Below are 24,717 nucleotides of genomic sequence, written 5' to 3'. Positions count from 1 at the left end.
TATCTGGGGTCTTTTCTTTTTCCCAATTTGTTGAGGTATAGTATGCTTTTATACTGGTTGTCTGTATGTTTTCTCTTTGTGCCTAGGTGTGTTGTGTATTAGTTATGATACACTTCAGCAGAGTTTGTGGAAGTTTTAATGTTATGTCGGTGCAGTGTGTGTAATGGCAATTTGAAGTGAGTATATTGACTGATGTGATAAATTGGGGTGTGTAGTTATGAGGGTTTCACAACACTGTTTTTTGTTGTAGTTTCTTACAGTGTTTACTTAGAAGTGGTCTGTGTATACACAGAGATCAGGAGCACCCGTTGAGTTTTTAGAAGATGGTATGGTGACCCCAAAGTTCATACACGATTTGTTTGTGTGTCTGTTGTCTGGCATGTGGTTGTTTTTAAAGTTTTTGTGCGTATGTATGCAGAATGTCAAGAGTGACAGCCTTGAAAAGCCAAGTTCTGCTCAGGGGTCCCCTTGCTGCTGGTTGTTGAAAAGGCTGGTTTTCCTCCTTCAGCCTTTCCAAAGGCTTTCTTGTTTTGTTTTTTACACTTGTGTTTGTCTGAACTGCCTTTAGCTGTCCAGCATGTGGGCATCTTGGGTTAGTCAGATTGCCAGGCGCTCACAAGAAGCAGCCGCAGTAAACAGAGCCAGCAAGGGTGACTGCTCCCATGTCTTTTAAATGCAAGTTACAAAGTAGCCCAACTTCTCCCCTGCACCTCTGTCAGCTGTAGAAGAAACCAGGAATACTGGTTTACATTGTATTTGCAGTTTCCACACTTATATAGGTAGGACGAATCCCTTTGTTGCAGGGTTGTAGGTGTTTATATTTAAAGCAAGCTTTTAAGGTTTACGTATTATAAGCCTGATCCAAACCACAGAAAAATCACTGTAAAGATTACATCTTTACAGAACCTCACCTAAAAAATACACTTAATGGAGCGTTAAAGCGTTAGCATTTGAGGCGCACCTAAAGACAGCAGTAGTGTGTAAACTCCTGTGTGTTGCCAGTTAGACAGTAATGAGTAACTTTCCTGAACAAGTATGATTGCAGCGACTAGTCTGGTAAGTGTGTGCACATTTGCATGGAGTTGTGCTATTGCTTGGTAGCTGAGGTGAAAAATGGGCCACTAAACTAGCACTGTTGAGAAATCCCTTTGGAAATGGATTTAAAAGACCAAAGACTATACTCAGAGTTCTGTTACTATCCAGGGATTTTTTACTCTCAATTTTTAATTTTTTTTTTTCAAAACAGATGTTCTGAAATTTTTAATGAATTGATGGTGGCCCAAAATTGTGTATAGATGTATCAAAAATAGTGATTGAAAAAATCTAGTTCCTGCGCACAGTGAAGGGCAATATGCTCTGGAAAGACGTATGTTACAAGTTAACAGCAGGGAAATACTTTCCAAAATAAACATCTTTGATACTAGGGTATTTGTTTGTTTGTTTTCAAATCAAGGCTTGCCTGTCCAGTTAAATAAAAGTTATTTTAGAGGTTGTTTTTTATCTCAGTAAATCAACCACAGAAATAGTTAAGTGGGGGGAAAAAAAACAACCCAAGACCCAAACCTAAGCCCCCACCTCTGTTGGTAACATCTACATTGCAGAAGAGTAATGCAATAGCTTGATTCCATAGATTAGGAATGATTCAGTGTTTTGTTTACATGATTTGTCAATCCCTTCAGCATCCTAGAGGAGAACACTTCCTTCCTGGCAGATGGCAGCCCCAGGGCCATGCACCTGCCATTACAAGCAGTACGCACTAGTAATCTACCCCAGCATCGCTGTTGACAAGAGGCTAATGATTGGAGAGTGTCTGCCTGACAGCCTAAACAAAATAGGAACATATTTGTCCTTCAGCGAGGGTCTGAGGGATCTTAGGAAGGACAGTCAGGACGGTATACTGAAGAATTACAATGGAATTTAATTTAGACCTCTTTGGTAGTATCTGCAGTGTGAGCCACTTTTGGGATAGTGATGCTGCAGGAAGCAGACGATGTCTGAAAGAAGGGATTTTCTGTTTCTCTGGCGGAGCGGTAGCTGACTTTGTATTAATTGCTCTGTGTGGATGGGAGGAAGGCTTGCATGATTTAGCTGGCCATGCCACAGTCCTCTGCAGCAGAGTCTGCCCTCGCTGGAAGCAGGGGGAGAGGTGTGCCTGCACAGGGTTCTGTCTTGTACTGGTAAATGTGGCCAAAGCAGCGTCGAGAGTCGGAATGTCTCTTTAGTTGTTTGAGTGGTGTGTTTGGTGCTCACATCATCTTCATGTTTCCATTTCAATAGTTTGATTTGTAATAGCGTATGTTTTTATTATGTTATTAGACCAGGATCTCTTATTTCATCTTTTGTTCATTTCTCTTATGCATTTATGTGTGTTTGCTTTTCTTCTTTGAAATGAGTGTGGGTGACGTTTCTAAGGGACGCTACCCAAGGCGAGGGTATCTTTGAAGTAGGCCAGGATGTTCTTTGCTAAATTTAAAAACTACCCAAATATTACCCAGAGTTTGTAGAGTATTAAGCAGGATTACATGACGCACGGATTAGACATTGTTGAGCAGCTTGTTTTTGTTTGAAGGGGTCAGAAATGGAGGCACCAGGGCTTTAGTGTGATGCCAAAATAGCAAACTTGCTGATACCAGTAACAGCAGAAGTTTCTTAGAAACCGTAAGGCATGGTGGAGAATTTTCCAAGCTTTTCCAAGTGATGCTTTAGTAAAATCTGTTCGATACATGCCATGATGATGAGTGTACGGTATGAAACTCATTGTTCCATTGGGTCTCAATTTCCATATCTGTTTCACAGATACTTTAAAGCAGACTAAGAACAAGTGCTGTAAGTGCAGCTTGAGGGAGAGGATTTTGCTTCTCTTCAGTCAAAGACAAATCAATAAATCATTCCAGTAACGGTGGGAAAATCATGTCAATGAAATAAGATCTAAGCAGTTTTAGGTTTGCCTCATGTTGTGTCCTAGGCAGTATATTATTTAAAAACAGTATTTAAGACAGTCCTAATGTCCAGTTTAACCCCTTATTAAATTGGATAGCATTGTCAAAGTAATGTATGGAATGAGAATTTGGAAGATTTTGTTTTTTCTTTGGATCTAGGCTTTTGCTCACCAGAAGTCACAAGATGATTGAACAAGACATCTGACAGCCTTTTTGGGGGAGAGTTAGGTTTAACTCTTATGTAGGAGACAGTAATGTTTAACAGTTGCTCAAGACAAGAAAACAAGAATGATGCTGGCTTAGTCTGCCTTCACTGATGGAGATAATTCAGGCTATAGAAAGTTATTTGCAATAACTGGTAATGTTGTATTTTAGCATTATTTAAAAGAGATAAGACTAGGATTGACAAATGGATGCAAACCTCATCAGTTTTGTAGTTAATGCAGAACCCTTCTACATCACCAAGTTGACTGCTTCAACTACAGTGGTCTCTCCAGTGCTTGAATTATTGAGAAGTCATGGTATGAATTTCCTCTGTAGTCTTTTTACCATGTTCTCTGATACTGATTTTTTTTTTTTTTTTTTTTCAAAAACTCAGTGAGTGTTTTTAGTTTACTTTAAAAGGCAGACGAATGTCAGGTGATGTATCTAACCAAAATTTTCACCGATTCCCACACAAGAAGTCTTTTTTTGTGTAAATGAGATTTGGATCAGGAAGGTGGAGGTAAAATTTTTCTGTAAGGCAGTTGCACTCTTTTGTGTTGTAACATCATTTGATTTTGTGATGTAAACATTTGGTAAAGTTTATAGGAGGGTGGACTTCCACCTTTTACAGGATAGGAGGGTAGACTTCCACCTTTTACAGGTTTCAGTCCTGAGTAATTATTTCTGCCAAAAGTAATGAAATATAACTATAATATTGACTCTTTAACACAACAAAAAGTTATGCTTTTGTTGTAACAATCTTGTACAGAAACTCTTGATAAAGATTTGTGATGTTGATTAAAGTTGTTTGTGAACTACAAAAATTCACTTCATAGTGAAATTATTTACAACTGATTACTTGTGGTCTAGTATAAAACTTTGATTATATATCTTTGGATTTGGAATCGAACTTGTATAACGTAATGCAAGGGTACATAATCCCCTCGGTGGTGAAGTTACAGAATTAGTGCTCATGGCTTTAACAGTAGTTAGAGAAGTGGTTATGTGGAGGAGAATTGGAAATAAACACACACACACACACATGATCCTGAGGCACAGAATAGTTGAGAGAATTGGTCATAAACTTAAAATGGTTAGTACTTACAATGTTATAATCCCAATAGTTTAGCAGTTACTCTCACAAATACCAGCAAGAGTTTCTAATGTGCACCAAGGAGTGCTAGGATAATATAGCTTTCTCTTGGACGTCTATGGAAAGGTAACTTATTACACTGTTCTGTTTTAATCTTTAAATGTCAAATAGAAATCTTGTCAAGATAACCTTTTTAACTTTAACCATAGCTGGTGTATTTTAAAATAAATAGCAGATTGTGTGGTTCTAAATAAATAAATGGGTAGTACTGAGTTTTTGAATGTTAGCCAATAGGATGATTTCCAGATACAAATGCACCAGTGTAATTTCAGCACTGTAAGTTTAGATTTCTAGTCCAGGCCCTCTCTTAATTTTTTTTTTTTTTTCCTGTTAGTATGAATGTTCAAGTGACAGTAATCTAAAAGCTTTGTAAGATACGGTAACATGAGATTTCATCCATTTGTTTTTTAAAAAAAAAAAGTCTGAACTTCATAGTAGTGAAATAGGTGGACATTTTTATTATTGATTTTAAGTAGAACTATAATTCAGCCCTCAGGAAATAAATTGATGGACTTTCATTTTAATAAAAGTACACTTGACTGTGCTAGGAAGTTGAAACAATAGACTTGGATCTTGCAGCTTGAGTGAGCACAGTCAAGCTGGTGTGCCTGAACACGGAGGGAGCTGGTCTGTGCTGGGAATGAGCTGTGTAGGATGTTTGGATACCATGCTGCTGTTTGACAGAGTCGTTGCAAGAGGTCATTTGTAGTGTTCTGCCAGTCTGAAATTATTCCCTCAGTCCTGAGTCTGCCTCATAGGTCACAAACATGGCAAGCTTTAACTTGCCATACTGGCCATGTGGATGCTGTGTTGTCAATATATTAAGAGAAAATACTGTGGCATTTTGTATTCTTCTCACTCCTCAGTAGATCTTTTCCATTTTCTTTGTATTCATAGATTGGCTGTTGTCACTTCTACAGTGTGATAACATTTCAACCATACTATTTTAAAAACCATATTGAGAGTTATTTTTGGTCGTGTAGACTCAGGCTTGTATTCTCCTTATTTTTACTTTGCCAAAGAGTATAATTGTATTGATTTTTACTAGTGATTTCCATGTCGTTATAGTTCAGCTTGCTCTGTTTCCTTAATTAAGCATAGAAGAAGAAGAACGCTGAAGTTTTAAACAAACTAACAAAAAAAAGAGGTGCTGGTACTTGAGAGCATGTACCTGAGGAATAGCGAGCTCTTTTGAGAACTGATGCGTAGGAGTTAACTTTAGACTCTCCACCGCAAGCGGATTGAAGCATATACATCTTGTCCTTAGTCAGGTATCTGAACTCTGAAGGTATTCTTAGCATTTCCTATTAGTTTGCTTTAGATCCCAGCCCCTTTATCTGATTTTCCACTTGTCGTCTTGAGGCTTTTTCCCATATATTTTGTAAAGGGCCACCTGAACAGCCAACTCTTCTTCTTTCCACTATGGCGGCAAAATTCTGTTAAGTTCTGCTGAAGATGGCAAAACAGTAGACAAATAAGTCTTTTACTTGAACTGTATGTTAAACTTCTCTGCAATCTTTTTTATCATGTAAACCCATTTTTTATTGGGCTGTGAAGTGTCTCTATGTTACTCATTAGTTGGGCTGTGTTTTTGTGTGTGTGTACCTGCAAATGATCTTCATTTTGCTTCTGTAGTTAAAGAAATGTTTCACATTTTGGTATGTCTGAGAATGCCGTAACTCATTATTTGCATCAGATACAAACAAAGCAAATTTTTATCTGGAAGAAGGGAATAAAGTGTATTTGATACATAAAAGCCTGTGGTCTCATTGGTTAAAAAGAGCACCATGCTAAAAATAATTATATTGGGTAATTGTCATTTAATCTGGGAGCAGGAAACACTCATCCAAATTCTGTGATTTACTTTTGGAAAACCACTGGAAATAAGTGGTACCCATATTGGTACAGGATATAGCATAGTGAGGCTATGGCTCTAACTGTTGGAATGAAGAGCATTGCCATCTGTGTCTCCAGTCTGAAATTCTGTTTCTTCATTGGATCAGATGCTACTGCAGGGTTGTTTTTTTTTTTTCTTAGTATGTGTCTTTGTGTACATGGTGGCACCTTTCTTAAAATTCTCTGCTGCTGCTGTAGTAACTTTTAATTTGACAGAGGTTTTCAAGATTTTTCATAGCAGTGATGAGAGATTAATAGGGAGGCTTGGAACCATTTCTCTTCTTTCTCATGGATTGTCTGAAGTCCCTTTTTGGGCCATTGGTGACCACAGAATATCTTTCTGGAACAGTAATAATTAATTACTTCAATTAATTTTTTCAATGTACTTTAAAAATAGCTACTGGAAATAAGGACCTCTGATACAGTATAAAGTAGTCCATGGACTACAATTTGGAAAGCTGTGATGTGGAGGAACCAGTCATTTACAGCCTGTTCAGAGTTTTTACATGTGTTTGATGGAAATGGTGAAGTGATTTTGCTCAAGTGTTATTCCTGCTGTATAGGAAAGTGTATCTGTGGTCTCTTGTCTCAAACAGAAATTGAATCTGGTTGTTGTCTTTTTTTTTTAACTTAAGAGATTTTTTTTAACAACAATTGGAGATGCTGAGGCATCAAAGTGGAAGGTGCTCAAAATTGTTGTGCCCTTTGTTAGGCCCCCAGCTTGGTTGGTTGGCTTTTCCTCCTTGTAAACAGGCGTCTTATAATTGCTGCAGAAAAGTTTCAGTAGGATTGTTTAGCAGACAGGATGGGATTATTTGCAAGCTGAGGAAGGATATTCCAGAGAAGGCCACTTATCCATGTTTTTCCTAACAGGTTTTTTGGAATTTGCCTGTGCTGGGCTCCTGTTTTAGTCTGATGACAAAAGCATAATTAAAAGGCAGAAATATTTTCATTTAAACCACGGGATGACCACAGGACTTTAGAATCATAGGGAACTTAATGCAGGTGTTCTGAGTTCCGCTTAATGCCTTCTGTGTTGCAGAGTCCAGCTCAAGTGTTCCCAGTATGTCCCAAGGGTCCATATTCCTGTTTTAGATTTCCACATATATGGTGGGTTTTTTCATCTAGTCAGTGTTCATGCACTTTACATAGAAGTGAGAGGTTTGGCGCAGTCTGTAGACACCTCATTCGCACCTGAGTAGGAGCCTACCAAAACAGTCCTTGTAAAATAAGGTTCTGGCTTCCTTAAGTAGTCACTGGAAGGTTACAGGTACCTTGTAAGTATTGAAGAGGCTGATCAAGGCCAGACTTAGGAGATCAGCACAAACCTGTCTTCCCTGACTATAGAAGGAGCCTATATGCTTGGTGTAAATGGAACATCTACCTTCCAGAGGTCTGAGGCTTGTGAGATCAAAATTGCTGTGTGGTGTCTATTTTAAGCAGAAGGACTTGAAATGAGGCTGATATTTGTATGTGGATCAGCTGGCGTAGCTAAGTATTCCTGCCTGACCTGGGCTGTGCTCTAGTTAGTTGATGATGTATTGTACTTGTTCGGTAAATGTGAAATTAAAAGGGATTTGTGTTTTCTTTAGCTATGCAGCTGCTGCACTGTTGGCTGAACACTTTTCAATGTATTTCCTGGTCAATCACAGTATGTGAAATATGCAGTGGTATCAGGGCCTTAGCATCTGGAAGCAAACTTGGGCTCTAAAGGCACAGACATCTTGGGGGAAATACTTTTGCAAAGTATTTCTTCATGTGCGTTGTCTGTGATCTTTCCTTTTCTTCACAGAGCATCCTTCTAGAACAGCTTTTTAGCTTTACAAAGTCTCACTCACTGCGTGGTATCCTGCAGGAAACTATAGTTCCTTAATATGATGTCCCGAAGTGTTCATCACACCTATTTGACATGTCCTAAGCAGCTTTAAAGAGCCGGGATGCTGGCAGTAGGAGAAGATACATGCAGGTCTTTATGTACTGGAAAGCCTCCCTGAAGTCTAGGGGAATTCTTTGCTAAACATTGTGGGACTAGAGCCAAACTCTTAAGTATCCCATCTTAAGTGACAAAGATGGGGTTTAATCTGTTTTATAGAAACAGTCCCAGCAATATAATACAATTTCAAAACTATGACAGTGTCATTTATATAGTCGTGTGGTCAGATATATTGCTATAAGTAAAAAGTATTTTTCAAAAATGTTATGAGGTACCAGTGAGCCTCTTCAAGAAAATTAAGTGTCTTTGGTTGCTTATAAAAATGTTTACTGGCCAAAAAAACAGGGGAGCCATAAAACAAAAAAAAGACACCTGTGTGAAAGCACTTGGGAGGAGATAAAAATGGAACTGGTGAAACAGTAGAGTACAGCTCTGTTTGTGTAAATATTTACTGAGAGCCCTTGTAATTTCAGGAAAAAAGTGCATCTTGCTCTGGAGTTAGCAATAGTGTATTTAAATGATACTAATTTTTTTGTATTTTTTTTAAACTGAAGTTTTGAGAAAGTGAAAAAATGAGCACATTGAAAAAGTTCTGTGAAAACACACTGTGGTCTGACAGCGTAGTATTTCTCATGTTTTAACAAAGACTTTGGGGGGTAACATTTTGTACTGTAGGTCTTGGCTGAAAAACAGTGAAACAAGCGCTGTTTTCTGAGATGAGATTTACTGCATGTCTCAGGTACTCTTGTTCCTTAGGGTAGGTAAAATTTGGCATTTTGCATTCACCTTCTTTAGCTGCCTTTTTAAAAAGTGGAGCTTTAGCATCTGTTTGGTCTTGCAGAGCTATTGAAGGTGGACTTCACTTTATTTCTGCAGTAAGCTATTAGATGTGGAGGATTCAAGACACATCCAGTGGAGTTGGGAACGATCTCATTCATTCAGTACAATCTGTGTTTCTTGCTTGAGAAAGAAAGTAAAATATGAATAAAACAGAGACGGTAATTACTGTATATGCTTTCTGCTATCACAAGTTATTTTATGATCAGCTTTGAGTTTTGAAACTGGTGTCTCGGAAGATAAATTTTAACCACCAAAATTACTTTTCTAAACAGTCTACTAAGCCTTTTGCCTCTGCTTCCCAACAGAGCACTAGTTAGCCTCCAGGAGTGATATGCAGATGCTATTTATGATGCCCATGTGACAAAAACACATCCTCTCCTTTCATGTCCTAACAGAATACTAGCTTCTGTATGCAATACAGTCCACATCAGCTTCAGAAAGAAAAGCTAATTCATCTCAAGATGAAATTCAGAGAAGGAAATTACAGGTGCCTCTGTTGGTTTTAAAAATGCAACATTAAAATGGTTTTTATTTTGTTTTTCTAGCACTTCTCAGAAATGCATTTGATGCAAGGGAGAATACGATCCCATCTGTAAATAAGAAATATACAAATTTTTTGAGACTTAGTTTTGCTTTGATTACTAGGGTGGGTGTTGGTTTGTTTATTGAAGGAATAATAGGAACTGTCTGCTGGGGGATTGTGTTAGAGGAAGAGTGGCTGTTTTCAAGGGGACTTACTGGATTGCTGCGGACTGGTAATTACTAAGGCTCAAGCAGACGAAGGTGTTGAAATCAACAGGGACAGGGCACCTTGCTAGATTTGTGAATCTGGCATTCAGACAGCATCCAATGTGCCTAGCTTAGCTGTGGGTTGCAAGCCTACAGTCCCAAGGAAGTTGATGAGGGTTCAGCTCGTGGTCGTTAACAAGCTGCCTAGGAGTACTTTCATAAACATTATCTGGAGAGATTATCATAGCCCCATTGTGCACCTGAGAAAAGGGTAAGACGTTTTGATCATTCTCTGTGGAGGTACTGTAAAGCATTTGCTTAAACTCAACTCTTTCGGTTCTGGGCAGGATCTGTCTCCCAAATCCCATGTCTGAATTGTGGGACCAGGACATTTTCCAGGCCCTGGGTTCACGGCATGGACTCCTCAGTCAACTTCTGACTGCATGGGAAGTGACAGAAAAAGGTTTAGATTTGCATCATCTTCCAACCCCCATCCTGTCCCCTGATACTCATCTAGGGGGGAAACCCAGCCTCAGGCAGGGAGGGAGCCCCTGAGCCCTGCAGTGGGTTCCCTGGTGGCTTCCCATAATAATCTTGCTTACAGCTCAGGACTTCAGGGCTGTTGGTCTAGCCTACTTGCCTCGTTTCAGGTGTAGCCATCATCACTTCTGGTTATCTTAAATTGTGACTGTCTCCTCTCTTCCTAAATCTATTTCTAAGACTGAATTAATGTATTTTCATTTTGTGTTACATAAATTACATTTAACAGATGCCCCAGGGGTAAGGAGTATAGCTGAATACAGCAAGACGCACAGATGATTATGAAATACCAGCTGTAATACTGTAATGAGCAGAAATAAATCTGTAAATGTTTTTGACCAGCGATAAGCTAAACTTGTAATTCAGAGTCAAGTCAGAAATAATGTTCCTGCGGAAATATTTTTTTTTAAGGCTTAAAAAAGTAAGTTACTCACAAAGAATAGGTAGTTTCTCATCTTTGTGTAGTATGTCTGGGACAGCATACTGAACCTGGGACTGCTGGTGGCTGGGTATCCCAAGCAGAGTCAGTACCAAGGTGTGTCACAAATGAAGCGAAGGAAGGTGCTCAGCGGTGATGCAATGAGGAACAGCTTGCTCTGCTTGGAGGAAAACATGCTGGTTAGAGCTTGAGCAGCAGCTGGGAGCTGTGTCCCTAACATGTGATGAATTAGTAAGGCTGTGCTTTGGTGCCGGCTCCCACTCACCATGAAAGTTTTGTCAGTGGTCTGGTAGTATGAGGAAATTTGCTTTCTCACAAGGTGGTGGTGTAATGGCTTTGTCTCATAAATTCAGTCTTCCAAATTCTTTTTGCAAGCTTGTTTCCAAGCACTTTTCTGGAGTGCTTGGGTTTTTTTAGTTCTTTTATGTGTTGCTAACAGGAACAATACATTTGATAAGTCATAATCACAATTCTATTCAGTTAATTTTCTGTGGTTAGTAGAAAAGTATATTGTGCCTATATGCATGTGCAGTGCCTGGAACTATAGACTCCATTAACAGAGGTTTCTAACAACAGCAATATAACCCCCCAAAAGTTTACAGAACAAAAAGCAGCCTTTAAAATAAGGAGACTCTGGCTTTATTCACATAATATTTTTTTTTCTCCATACATTTGTATATAGAAGCTTGAATTCCTGTTTAAATAGAATGAATAAAGCAAAAATGTTGAGGGCTTAACCTGTTTTGTGGTGCTGTAGTAACAACTCCGAACTCGAAGACATAATTTTAAAAGATCAGGGGTAATAATATATGCAACAGTAGCTGAAGTGAAATATGTAGTTGTTTAATGACTCAGTAATGACACTTCAAAAGATACAAAATTGAGAAAGTAAACTTGTTACATTTTCTAAGCAATATTGCCTAAAATACATCAGGTCATTCTTCTTTCAATGTAAGAAAGGGGTCCAGACCTGGTCTCATGAAAAAATACTCTAAATCTGGATGAAGCAAACCTAAAAACCAAAAAATGGGTGGGTGGGTGGGGTGGAAATCTTTGTGTAAACCTACTGAGAAAGGTTTGGTTAAAATGAAAATCAATTGTAGGAGCTATCTTTGTCAAATATTGGGACCTATTAGGAAATTATGTAAAAAGAATAATGTCTTGTCCTAAAGAGCAGACATTAAGTAAATGGCCAAAATAAAGTAGTTACCTATGTTGAGAAACACTGTACATCTGTGGATACTTTTCTCTTTTCTCACACAGAATTTGTTTTCCTTCCCTCTACCATAGTCCACATACACGGTGCAGCTGATTTCCCATCAAAGTGTTAGAACACTTTGCAGGTTAACGTATAGCATAGTCTTTCTTCTCCCAGGAATTCTGCAGAAAATGTTGGCCAGCTGTATGGGGCTTTTCTTCTCAGTTTTGCAGGGTTGTATAGAAATGCTTGGGCACCGTTTTTTTGAGCCTTTCCATTGTGCTCTCAGGTTGTAGATGGGAAACATCCGTATGGGGGAACTGCAGTTCCTGTTGCTGCCTGTCTCGATGTATAAAGGAAGGACAACTTGTGATGATATATGGACTCATGGGAAGTAAGACTTCAGCTTTAATGGAGGCATGAAACTAACCTGTGGCAAGTTCAGAACAAGCAGAAGGAAATCATCTTCTTGCAGTTCAGGTGTAAACTGCAGGCTATAGGGTACTAAAGGTTTCCATGAAGGAAAGTGAAATGCAGGAGGTCCTTGATAGGTAAATCATTAGAAGCTAGATGAGAATTTGGGACAGTATTTCCACATGCTTGTCTTGGTTTTTATAGTCTTGCTTAAGCAGCTGCTTTTGGCCCAGTGTCAGAGAAAGAGGTCAGAGGATTCTTCAGCCTGCTTCAGTGCTGCTGTTCTGTGCTGTTTTTCTCATTTCACTAAATGATTTTGTGGAGGTTAGGGGGTGGTGATGTCTTTTCATCATGGAACGTGAAGTCTGCAACCTCTTGCCTAGCTTCGTCTTTCCCTCACTCCTCCTGCTGACTGATTCACACTGATAACACTGAGAACACAAAAGGTTTCTAGAAAGGCATCGATAGAGATTGAAAAGCATCCTTTAAAATCTTTGTCTATCCTACTACAAGATGCTCAGAGTTTTAAGTGAGGGTGTGACAAGAGAAAGCAGTAGTGACAAGATTGCCCTCCTGTGCATGCTGGGTTGTTCCTCTTAGCTCTTCCCTGCTTTCTTCTCTGCCCTCACTCCCCATGGATTTCTTCTGTGAGAAGAAACATCTCTGTGGACATACCTCCTAACTTGAAAGTCCAAAAGCTGCAGCAGCCAGCCTAATGAGCATGTTGCCATTCAGTGCATTTAGATGTCAGGTTAGATGCATTAATTAATGTATGTAATGCCAGGGGTGTGTCAGTCTCCTTGGTAAGCAGTCTGAAAGTCAGTTTACAAAACCTGTGAAAGTTGAGGAAGGCCTTGTGTTTTCAAACATGCTGCGCTCTGGAAGATTAATGTATCCCTGTAGGATGGAGGAATGCTCCAGTCTCCATGAAGGCTTTGTAAATATGAAACTTCTTTTGATATTAGCTGCCTAAACTATCCAGCGATGAAGGCAGGGATCAGTCTTTCAAAGAGTGCCTGGATGAAGTGTTTCTGTTCCCCTGCCACAATATTTATGTGGCTAGAGCACTCACCCAGGACTGACCAGTGTCCGGTACCTTTCTGACTGAAGAAAAAAAATCTCAGTCCTGCCTCCACCTTCCCATCCCGAGCACATCTCAGCCACATATTCTTTGGCAGAGGGCTCTTTAATTTCTTTACTGAAGCTTTTTTCATGGAATAATTAGATATTCACTGTAATGGAAAGGGAGAGTGAACATGACTTCCACAACTTACATGAGCCCTTATCCCTGTTCCCATGAATATTTAAACTTTTTAATATGAATAATTCTTCAGTTTAATCACTGGAAAAGATTGCTTTTTCTCCCAAGTGAGAGAGAGAAAAAGTGTGCTTTTAAGCTTTTTGAAAGCACTCTTAACACTGTGTGTTCAGGCATGTGGATGGAGGCAAGTAGTGGCTGAGAATAAGCTGTTGGACTTTGGTATTGGCCATTGATATGTAGAAGGGCAGTCAGGTTCTTGCTTGTGGATCTAACCAGAAGTCTAATTATATTTTAGATCCCCCCTACCCCTGCTGCCATTCCCTGCCTGAAATGGGTCCACTCGGCTTGAGAATATCAAGCTCTACTTAAAAGAGCTCTTCTTGTCAGACCTTGTTGCCCTCGTTAATGACTACTGATACATGTTAGAAGAGGGACAAACAGGCCTTTGACATTCCAGCTGAGCAAACTTCCCAGCAATTGTAAAGGTGTGTAAAAGGATATGGTCTCTGCTCCTAAAATGAATACCAAGTCATATACCTCACAGACCTGGAGATCTTTCATAACTCTTATTCATCTGATCCTAATATGAAATAGGGGAGGAGAATTGTTGCTTCAAAGTGCCAGTTTCTTCTCCTTGTCTATAAGGAGCTAGAATGACTAGCACCTTCTAGGCTGAATAGGTTAGAGATGTGGAGGTATACATTGGGAATGGCAGAGGCTGGCTGAGTATTGCCTGGTGTATGCTGTCAGGGCAGACGTGCTAATTCAGTTGTTTTTGTTGTGTCTCCGAAGATGGGGTTGGTAGGTAGTTTGGTGTATTAGTCACTAATTCCTTCCTCCCTCGCTCTTCAGCACTTGTAAGGTGAGCATGTTGTTTTGCAAAAATTCTCTCTCTTAAGAAACTTCCAGCCTCGTTTTGTATGCAAAGTGGTGTCGCTGGACTTTGTGCATTGCTGTCTGGGTCTGTACCTGGGAAGAGCTGTGTGCTCTTGTTGGTGTGGTGGAAGGAGCTGTGAAAATCAAGCCAACCACCTGAGACCATGTTTGCAGTGTTGGGTTTTGAATCTGCACTGATAAAGGAATGGCGTGATGGTTGTAAGGTGGGGGGCAATTCCAGTTGCATGCAAATGGTCATCAGCTGAGAGCATGACTTCTTGTTCCGTGATGGTTAAATCCTGTGCATGTGAACTGTTGAGTGGCTCTTTGGATGGCTGCCATGGACTAATCTTTTCAGTGGCAAATTTTCTATAGTTTCCACATCTGCTTCTGTATGTGTGTTTCTGTCCCTCTTACAAATTCCCAGTGGAAGGCCAAAAGGACTAAACATTTTTTTCCTAGCTTTTTTTTTTTTTTTTTTGCTTGGAGAAAGCAGCTTGATTTTGTTTAATTTCATGTAATATTTTTAAATGATTTTATACGCAAACTGAAAGGGAGAGGATAATTGAACACATTTCAGATAGTACTATGCTGAGATTTTTTTACTGATCTTATTTTATCCCCAATCATGGGATTAAATCACATCTATACAAACTTGTTTAATAGTACACAGTGGCTGTAGCTCTGAAATTAAGAGATACAATAGCAACTATATTAAATTAATCCTGGAAAAATGAGCATGTCTAGTTTCTTAATTTTAAATTTGAAGTGCTTATTTTTACTATAATTGATATGGCAAATGTATTGCTGGACCAGCGCTTCAGCTATAAATTCATTATAATGACATTCGTAAGTTTAATCCTTTATTTTCCACATGATTATGTTTTAAATTTAGTTATTCATACTACAAAAAGTATAAGAACCTTAACAAAATGATACGAAACACAAATTATATCAAATTCTGAAACCACCTAAGCATAACCCTCATCATCATCTGTACTTCTACTGTAGACTCATGTGCTCTAAACTCTAGTGTAAGATTGCAGGTAAAATAAGTGTTAGTCATGTAAATATATGGTGTCAAATACAGATTACTTTGATTTTTAGTACATTTGGATAAAAGTTGACACTCATAAGTTGTGGGGCCATGCCAGCAGATGAACATTTTAGCCTTTTGTGCATATGCCAGGCGAAAAAAATAAGAAGTACTTGCAGGTGCTGACATGCATCATCTTTTTCCAGATAATCTAGTGCTGTGTTTCCCACTTTAGAAGATAGTATCTTTCCCCATGATTATCTTAACACAATTCAAGATGTTATGATTTTTAACTATTTGACACAAGAGTTAAAAGTACTATAAAGCTCCTTGTAATACAAATAACTGGCTGCAAAATCCCTACTTTAAAGAAATTCAGTGATTTTTATATTATTTTTTTTTGTAATTACCGGTCATGAAGAATTTATGTTGACCCAATGCTTGCTTTTCTAAATTCATACAACAACAGAGACATATCTAAATAACATCATGTACTGTTTCTTAGTGGAATAACATACCAAAAGAGCGTAGTTACTTGGGGCAGCATGTCTCCAATTATGATCAACCATGGTTTGTTTAAAAAAAAAATAACAACGTGTTTTTTTCATTTCATGGTTTGACTTGTTTTTCCTCTGAAATGTGGAAACATTTTACTTTGGATGGATATTATTCATGAGCTTTGTAAACTGCTAGATCACACTATGTTTTCCTGCGAAGTGCTTGTGAGGCAAATGTTTAAGCTCTGATTGAAACCTTTTCCTATGACGATGGCCAAACTTGCCTTTATTTGGTATGAACAGTCCCACTGAGTGGAGCTCAGATTCCCTGGAATTACTTGTGAAGAGCCATAGCTCCGCACATGAGTTATTCTGTTATCTTTAGCAGGTTTACCTATGTACTTAATATTAAGTATAGTGTTCATTAAATTACTTAATGAGAGTCAGAGCCAGGTCAGGATTTGGCTCCTAATGTGCACCTCTCTGGTAGCATCCCAGGGAGCAGGCAGGCTGCATTCTCATTGGGGTGCTTGACCAAATTTGTGACCTTACAATGTGTGTGCATGCATCATACAACTCCTCCCATAAGGAAGCCCTCAGGGACTGTGGTTCAGACCGTCTGCCCTCGCCATCGGTGCCAGGCCAGCACGGCTTCATCTCCATCGGGATCCAGGCTGTCCATCCCCACCCTCAGCCTCTGCAGCTCACCTCCCTGCTGTGCTCGCTGGCTGATGCTGACAGGTCTGGGTGCAGGGAAGGTGGTGCGGAGGTGCAAGGCTACAAGCCGTGCTGGTGCCCGTGAGCCCACCTCCTGCGGGGCACCCGGCTGGGTACAGTGCAAGGTGCTGGAGGGTAGGGAGGGCACTGCAGCTTGCTGGGGGGACACACACCAGCCTTTTCTGACCAGCCAGCTGCCTCACCCAGGGCCATGCACCGCTTCCTCAGTGTCAGGGGGGCTGAAGACATCTCCCTGTGGGTGGGATTCAGTTCCTTGGGCTGTGCTGTCTAATGGCCTGGCCCGATGCCCACAGACGTATGTGGTGTTAACCTCTAGATTCAGTTGTATCAATAGGATTGCTCTTCCAGGAAAAGTTAGTTAGTGGGATCAGAGCCTGAATCGATTTGGCAGGCAGCATGGGGAGGGGAAACAAAGGGACAAAGCCACCAAGCGATTTGCCTGCAGTCAGGGCAGAAGCCCGTGGCGGAGCTGGGCTTCTGTGCCTGATGCCTGATCTGCTCTGGCAGTCGTGCTGCCAGTGGAATAAATTTACTGGTTATGAAAAACCAGCAACGTGTTTTGCCATGAGCCACATGAATAGCTGTTTGCGTGCTTGTTAGTAGATGAGAATTATTTTTAGGAATTAAGAAAATTTTTATTCATTGCTTACTGACTTTGAAAATTAATAAGCAGAGTAGATCATCTTTAATTGACTAACCATTGTATTCTCTTCACAGTGTATTTAACAAGTCTTTGAGTATTTGGTAGTCTCCTAGCAATTTGTGTGTGTGTTTATTATCTGATTTATTCCCCAAGAAGCACTGGTGGAATCAAATGACTTTTAAGTAGTTTTGGAAACTCAACAGTGATCATGAATACTTTCCTTAATAAAGCCCAAACCCAAGAGGAAACTTCAGCATTGACATAGTGCTGGACTTTGAATTTGGATTTGTGTACGTCCATGGGGAATGAAGTTACCGAAGAATAAATTCATGCCCTGTAGGAATTTTGTTTAGTTCCTGGGTAAAGACAATGTATGCTGATGTGACTTGCTGTGTAAGTGGAATATTGACCTGAGGCTAAGTAAAAGATACTAATCACTCAAGTAAAAATCAACACTGATACTGATGTAATTTATTTTTTTTCACTTCAGCATGCAACTTGCAACTTCTTGCAAGTAAGCTTCCTCTGAAGCTGACATTGCTGTTGTGTGGATCAAGTGGTAACATTGTTAGTTTTTCTTTCTTGATTCAAAGCTTCTTCTGAAGTCAGAGGAAGTTGTTTCATGATTGAAGACTCTGTTTGGGTTAGTTTTTTGTTATAGGTCAGCATTATAGACTCATTGGATGACATGGTTATTGCATCATAGGTTCTTAGGCTTGTGCTCACAGTCCCGTTGTCCACCTACAAAACACTATGAACCAAGTCTGGAAGTGCTTTGAAGCATCAGCCACTTCGCCTGCTCCAGTTTAATTCTGGCTGGAAAGTACCTGTTGTGCCGTAAGAACAACGGCAGGTTTACTCAATTGCTAATAATCCTCCCTGATGACCGCCCTAGGCTGACATACTTCTGGAAGCACACTTTTTTGTGTTTTTGCATGTACAAAAATATCTTCCTCTGATTTACCTATTGGAACGAATGTTTTTTGTTTGGCTTTGTAACTTTTATTTGGCTTTCACTATCATAGCCACTTTTGGGAACCTAAACTTAGTTGTCAGGTTGGTTTCTGTTAGGAGGAGGAAGGCAATAAAACAGAGTTGGCATGTATCGTTAAACACTCACTTGTTTGCCTGCGTGATGCATTTGTCCTGCTTTCCTGAATGAAAGTCGGAACAAAGTGGTTTGTTAGGCGGCTCTTCCTCCAGTGAGGGATCTCTATACCCTTCTGAGAGCCATCCATCCTGCTACAAAAGCTCTAGTTTTGAAGGTTGAATTGGTTGATTTGGCTTTAGTTTCCGATCAAAAAAGTGGCAACAAATAAATGGCAATGGGTGGGGGCAATGAGTTGCTCTCCTTTTGGTCTTGGCAAGCTATTAATTAATCTCAAGCTGTGTCATGAAATAAAATCCAAAGTAATATCCTAAGTAGCTGATCATATAGTGGCTCCGATTGACTCCAGCAGGACTAATCCTTAAGTAAACCTTAGCTCTGAGAGATTCAATAGCAATTTAGCAATTCTCACATATATGCCAAGATATGTCAACCTTTGTTTTTGTGTAGACTTGAAGGAAAAGCCTTTGTACTGGTTTATCAGAGGCTTGTATGGATTGAAACTTGCACAGACATCCACTATGTATAGTTTGACATCCAGGTTTCATATACAATTTATTTTGGCTTTTTAGTCCCAAAGGAATTAAAAATGTACAGAAATACTGACTTGTATCAATACAGGCAAAATTAATGAGTTATGTCCTTTATTGACTTTTCTACGTATCAACATTAGTTCCCAAAGTGTTCCAAAATAACTTCATTTTTCAGGAAAACTTGTGTAATACATATTCAAACTAAATTTTTCATCTAGCTTGTAAACTTGGAGACAACAACATAGAACAAAAAAATCACTGTAAACTATTGAATGAATTAGGCTATTAATAGCACTCATGGATGTAATGTTGCAGCCTGACGTATTAAGATTTACCACTTAGACGGCACCTTTTGAAATGGGGTGTTAATGTTCTGTCATGTAAAGTGTACAGTCTTGGTGTTTTACTCACTACTGTTTGTGCATTGCTGCTTTCCAAATATTGCATAGATTTTTCCTGTTTGTGATAATAAGCAACATACTAAGGAAATTTTGATATTTTTTTTTAATGACCATGTGAACAAATCATCTTAATGTTGTAAGTTAATCAATATAATGATGTCCCTTTATGATTGTGGCACCTACTATCCATTAATTCTTTGCAGTGAAAAAAACCACAAAAGGAGTCAGCTGCATTCTTTAAAATAGGATGGGTTACTTTGTCGTCAGTTTCTGGTTTACTGCATAATTCACCTTGAGTGTGTAAAGCAGCTTTGTAAATCAAATAACTCAATTCGAACATGGTTCTTTCTATACTTTGCTTACGGTTTTGGAAGACTCTTTCCCTAAAGACAACGTAGACTCAAGAAACTTGTTTTTAATGTCTGGAAATGCACAGCTTTTGATAACACCCAGCTGACTGGAGAAAAAAAAAAAAAACAACCCACAACCAAAAAAACAGTTGAGTTCGTATCTACTTTCTGCCACCCTTTTCCCTTTCCACTGATGCAAACAGTGATGGTTACAACTTGAACTGGGGGGAATTTTGTGTCAGGTTTTCTAACTGGTTCTGTCTCCCATGGTTTGCTGGTCTGAAGAGCCACAGATGAAAAGTTCTAAATAAAGGAGGGGGTATTGGGTTGGGGAGTACTCCCTTTATTGCCTCTGCAGTACCTTATGATGTATACAAATATAAAAGCAGTTATTGCATAGCTTTGTTGTGGGTTGTGGGGTTTTTTTTTTCCATGAAAACCCATTCTGAAAAATCTCCCTATGGTATTTTTGTGTTGTTTAAAGTCATAGATACGATTTTTTTTCACAGATTTTATTGACTTTCTTTCATTTGTTTCTTTTCAGAGTGAAGGAGTTAGTTTTCTCACCATGACCTCAAACAACAGCGTACAACATTCAAAGAAGCTGCTCGGCATATACCTTTTTGTTTGTTTGGTTTAGGTTTTTTGTTGGGGTTTTTTTTTGTTTGTTTTTGTAACTGAAGCTGCTTAAGGTTTACTTTTTGTTGTTGTTGATATTATTTGTCCTGACAGTTACTTAACTGTTGTGGACTAAACCATGCAACAAACCTGGGAGGAAGGGAAAGCAACCTGCCTAACTCATTACCTATTCATGGCATCTACGGTATCATTTTGCTGCTGTTTCAACAGAAGTTGGAGATGCTCTTTAGATCGTAGGAACTTTTCTGCCGGCCTCTTTAACTAACGGCCAATGCCTTCATTCCCTTTTTCTTCAGTGACAAACTGTATTTATTCTTTGGCATATTAGGGGATTCTGTAACACCTGCTGAAGCAGTAAGATCTGGTATTTACTGGCATAAGTTCAAGCCTACCACAGTACTACCTCAGTTCAAAGTAAAGCCAGATTTGCGGTGTTGGTGTACAACAGGACCTCCTTTTTCTCTATGCTGAGTCTCTCAAGAACGGTCCTCAGCCTTACTGAACTTGCAACGCGTACAGCTGCTGCTGCTGGGTTGTGAATCACTAGCCGCAGGGTTTACTTCTCAGACAAAGCCTAACCAGGGCACTGAAAAGTCTAAAATGAGATGAAACTCTGTGAATCGGACTTGGACAAAGGATTCAGAGTATTTAAAAAATATAAAATGTGTAACTGAAGCAACGTAAGTTAAAAACATCAAACTATATTGGGGGTATCTCTCTGTACCTTTGACACACTTGTTTAATCCTCTCTATGTAGGTGTTTATATAGGTACTTCAGATTGCAAAAGCCTTTTCTCCTATTTACAAGCTCACTTTTGTCAGCTAACCCTGTTCTTAGCTGCGTTTCTTGTAACCAAAAATCCACGTAGGCATGCTAGGAATGCAGGGATGATAATGGGTATCGGGCAGATTCAAGCGCTAATATTAACACAGTATTATCTTGCCATCTAGAAAGTCCTGATATTTGCCTTTTACCCAGAAAGCACCATTGTAGCTGCAGGCATTATTACAGGGAAGAAGAACCATTGCAGTCATTTATCCTGAGTTCTTTTCAAGGCTACCTGTGCATCACATTTCCAGTAGCCTGAAAATCTGAGTGATGTGGTGGCTACCGTCACAAACATCACATACAACTGTTTCACCAGACTAGCAGAATGTCATGCCACCTTGTTTCTCCTTTGGTAAATTTGTTGAAGAGTTCGTATACATTGTAAGGGTACCTCCCCAGTGCCTGCTCTGATAGACATGTACGTATTAGTAAGTTATGAATTACATGAGGCGTTTTTTCCTTTTTTTTTTTTTTTTTTAAATCATTGTGCTAGGTGGAACCTGTACTTCACTGTTAACAATGCATTATCTTTTGGGATTTTTTTTTTTCTGAGGAAGACGAAAGTCAATGTCTTACAAATGTAGTGAATGGCAATGCAGTCTTCCTGCTTACATGCTGAATTTTTAGAACTGAGGATTGTATTACAAGACAAAGATGAATGTAAACTAATTCCTTCCCTACCCCATGACACACTTTATTTTTCAGTGTAACTTTTGGGGTCTTAAATCACAGCAATGCATAGGTTGATACAATATTAGATCTAAAATTAGTTTAAATATCTGATCTATCTGAGGGGTTTTTTTTAGATAATAATGCTATAAACGGTTCTAAGACATTCTAAAATGCTGCTTGTTCAAGTCTGGAACTAAAAAAACAAATACTTTTGATATTTTCTGTCTGAACTTCCCCCCCCCCCCCCCCCCCCCCCCCCCAGCACTGAGTGTGGTACCTGCTGAATTCGATGCTTTGAACTTCTATTTTGAAGTAGCCTTCTACCAATTAAGAAATCACACCACTAAAACAAATGGTTAAAATGCATACATCAACTTCAAAACAAAAACTTGACAATATAGTAAATTCTTCTCTATCCTGTATATTTCACAAAGGCATATGCAATACTTACATTCTTAATTTAGTTTACAGAATGGAACCAAAATGTATAAATGTTATGTTTGCTAAAACTTCACAATGTATATTGGGTCTTTGTACATTTTGCCTGACTTACCTTAAATTTAAAATATTTTTTGCTATATAACCTTAACAGTTATTAAGCAGTGTTTTCTTTTTGGGTACGTATTGTTTCTGGATATCAAGATGTTAAATATATTTCTTGCTATTGTGATATGACAAGAGACTTAACTTATCTTGCTGTGTCTTCCAATGTACACGCTGTATATAAGGATAAATGTGATGCTGCTGGAGACCAGAATAAATGGAACTAGAGTAGTGTATTGTATTTAGTCTGTATTGATCATGGATGCTCTCCTTAATAGCCATATGCAATAAAATACATTATTTATGAAAGGAGTAAAGTATTTGTGTGCCTTTTTTCTCTGGGGGTGGGGTGGTTTTTCTGGTTGTTTAAATAAAATCAGTTTATTCTCTCTTTTAAATGGAAACACACTTGCTCTGAATAAATCTTACTGTTGTGCACATACTTACCTGCTTTTACTGAGCATATAACGCTTCTGAAAAACTATGAAATAATTTTAATTTTGTTTAAGAGTAAAATGATCAGTATTGGGAAGGTGAAGCTTGTACACTTGAGGAAATAACTAGGAACAGAATTTGGTCTTAATTTTTAATTCCAGTTCTAAAAGTGAGTGGAAGACTGGCAGTCCTTCTGGTAGTCTGTTTAGTGGGAATGGATTTGACCTATACATGCTGTATAGTCACACTGTTACAAAGTGAACAGGAACATAATGCTCTGCGTAGGTGTCTTCATCTGCTGGCAGGAGCTCCGGGGGGCAGCCATAGACAGCATGGTCTGCTCCTGGGCAGTAGGAATGTCCTTTACACCTGTGCAAATGACCCTTTTTCAGTGTTCCTTGTGCCCAAGTAAATGATGTGCGTGAGGGTCACTGACTCATGATGGGGATTGTAGTGATGCGGGGCAGGGGATGACAACAGCAGGTTCATAAGAAGCTTGACGTCCATTTCACAGCAGGGTCTTGCTGAGATCTCTTTTGCATAAGCTGAGGAGTGTCGAAGTGACATGTCTTTGTTGCTCACATGCAAGGCCTGCTGGTGCAGGAAGGGACGTGATCTCTATACATACCACATTTGAAGTAATTTGGAGTGAAATCCTGTCTTGGGACACATATGTTACATTTTCCTGGCCATGTCTACCACTGAGTGGGGTGCTGCTTTCATGATTACATTATGTTTTGGAGACGGTTGAAGGACCATACTCATACAGCTTTGTCTTAAAAGGACAAAACCTCGCTCATTGTGGCAAGCTCAAGTTCTTTCTCTGAAAGTGGCTTGAATGGAAAAGAGCAGTTCTGTCTGTTGCTGGAGTAGGATCATCCTGTGGCTGTTGGAGTGTCCACATAAGCCACAGAATGTGGACGTAAATCACAGACAATTTATGTACTGCCCAAGACAGAACATCCCGTTCCTTCTCTCATCTGTCTTGACCATCTTAGCTGCAGGTTTTGCTAGGGGAAACAAAATGGAACATTGTGGATATTATGGTGCCTACATCCTTGAAGAGAAAGAGCAATTGCTTTAGTCTTTGAAATTGCTTTGGGGAAATACAGCTCTCCAAAAGTATCTTCTTTTCTGCTTTCAACAGGATATGTGAGTGGTACCTTACAATCCCGCAGAAGAAGAATGTGTTTGATAAGACCTCTGGAAATCCAGTGTCAAATGATTCTCTGATGGGTTCAATTTCTGGTAATCAGAGCTTTAGGAAAGCTTTGGATACCCAGCCCACCCACAGCACAGTTTGGTTTGACGTAGGCTGCTTCCAGAGCAACATTTGCACTGACCTGAGTGGTGCTCTGAAGTCCTTGTCCAGTGGCTACTTCTTAAGGACCTCAACTGCCTTCCAGCCTCCTTGGGAACCTTTGTTTACTTTTTGTGGTACAGAGGTCAGGGAAGGGGTGATACATATCTAGGTGTCACCCCAGCATGGAATGAGTTTACTGTGAGCACTTACCTGTGCCCTGGAGCATCGAAGCATTCCCAAATTCTCTAGTTTGGAGTGGCCCCGGAGACCACAATAAAAGCATCTTTCAGTAGCCTTTAAATAATAAACAAGGGACAAGCAAGTTGCTTCCTTCAACACCTATTCCTACCATTCAACCTGCTTTCTGTTCTCAAAGAAGATGGGAAGAAGAAAGTCTTCAGGTCTTTGCTATGCTAATTCTGAACCCATCTGTGAGTATTCTGAGTGTGGAAATGCAGCTTGGAGTCTGCTCTTGGGAGAGCCGTTGCTGAAGAGTGCAAAGGAACAGACTGGGCCGGAGGTGTAAGCCTTCATGCTCTGTGGGAGGCAAACCACCTACCAAATCTTT

The 24,717-nt window shown here is 39.4% G+C and overlaps 1 protein-coding gene across 1 annotated transcript in view; it reads left to right on the top strand.

Annotated features, from left to right (window-relative positions):
* IRS2 (insulin receptor substrate 2) overlaps positions 1 to 22,647 on the top strand; it is a 31,749-nt gene extending 9,102 nt beyond the window's left edge. The window contains 1 exon segment of the mRNA XM_056329255.1: positions 20,273 to 22,647. Within this exon segment, the coding sequence (XP_056185230.1) occupies positions 20,273 to 20,277 (5 nt within the window). The 3' untranslated portion in view covers positions 20,278 to 22,647.
* The last annotated feature ends 2,070 nt before the right edge of the window (positions 22,648 to 24,717 follow it).

Source organism: Falco biarmicus, chromosome 2 (assembly GCF_023638135.1).
Source record: "Falco biarmicus isolate bFalBia1 chromosome 2, bFalBia1.pri, whole genome shotgun sequence".
Taxonomy (NCBI): Eukaryota; Metazoa; Chordata; class Aves; order Falconiformes; family Falconidae; genus Falco; species Falco biarmicus.
This window is presented reverse-complemented; position numbering and strand designations above follow the sequence as displayed.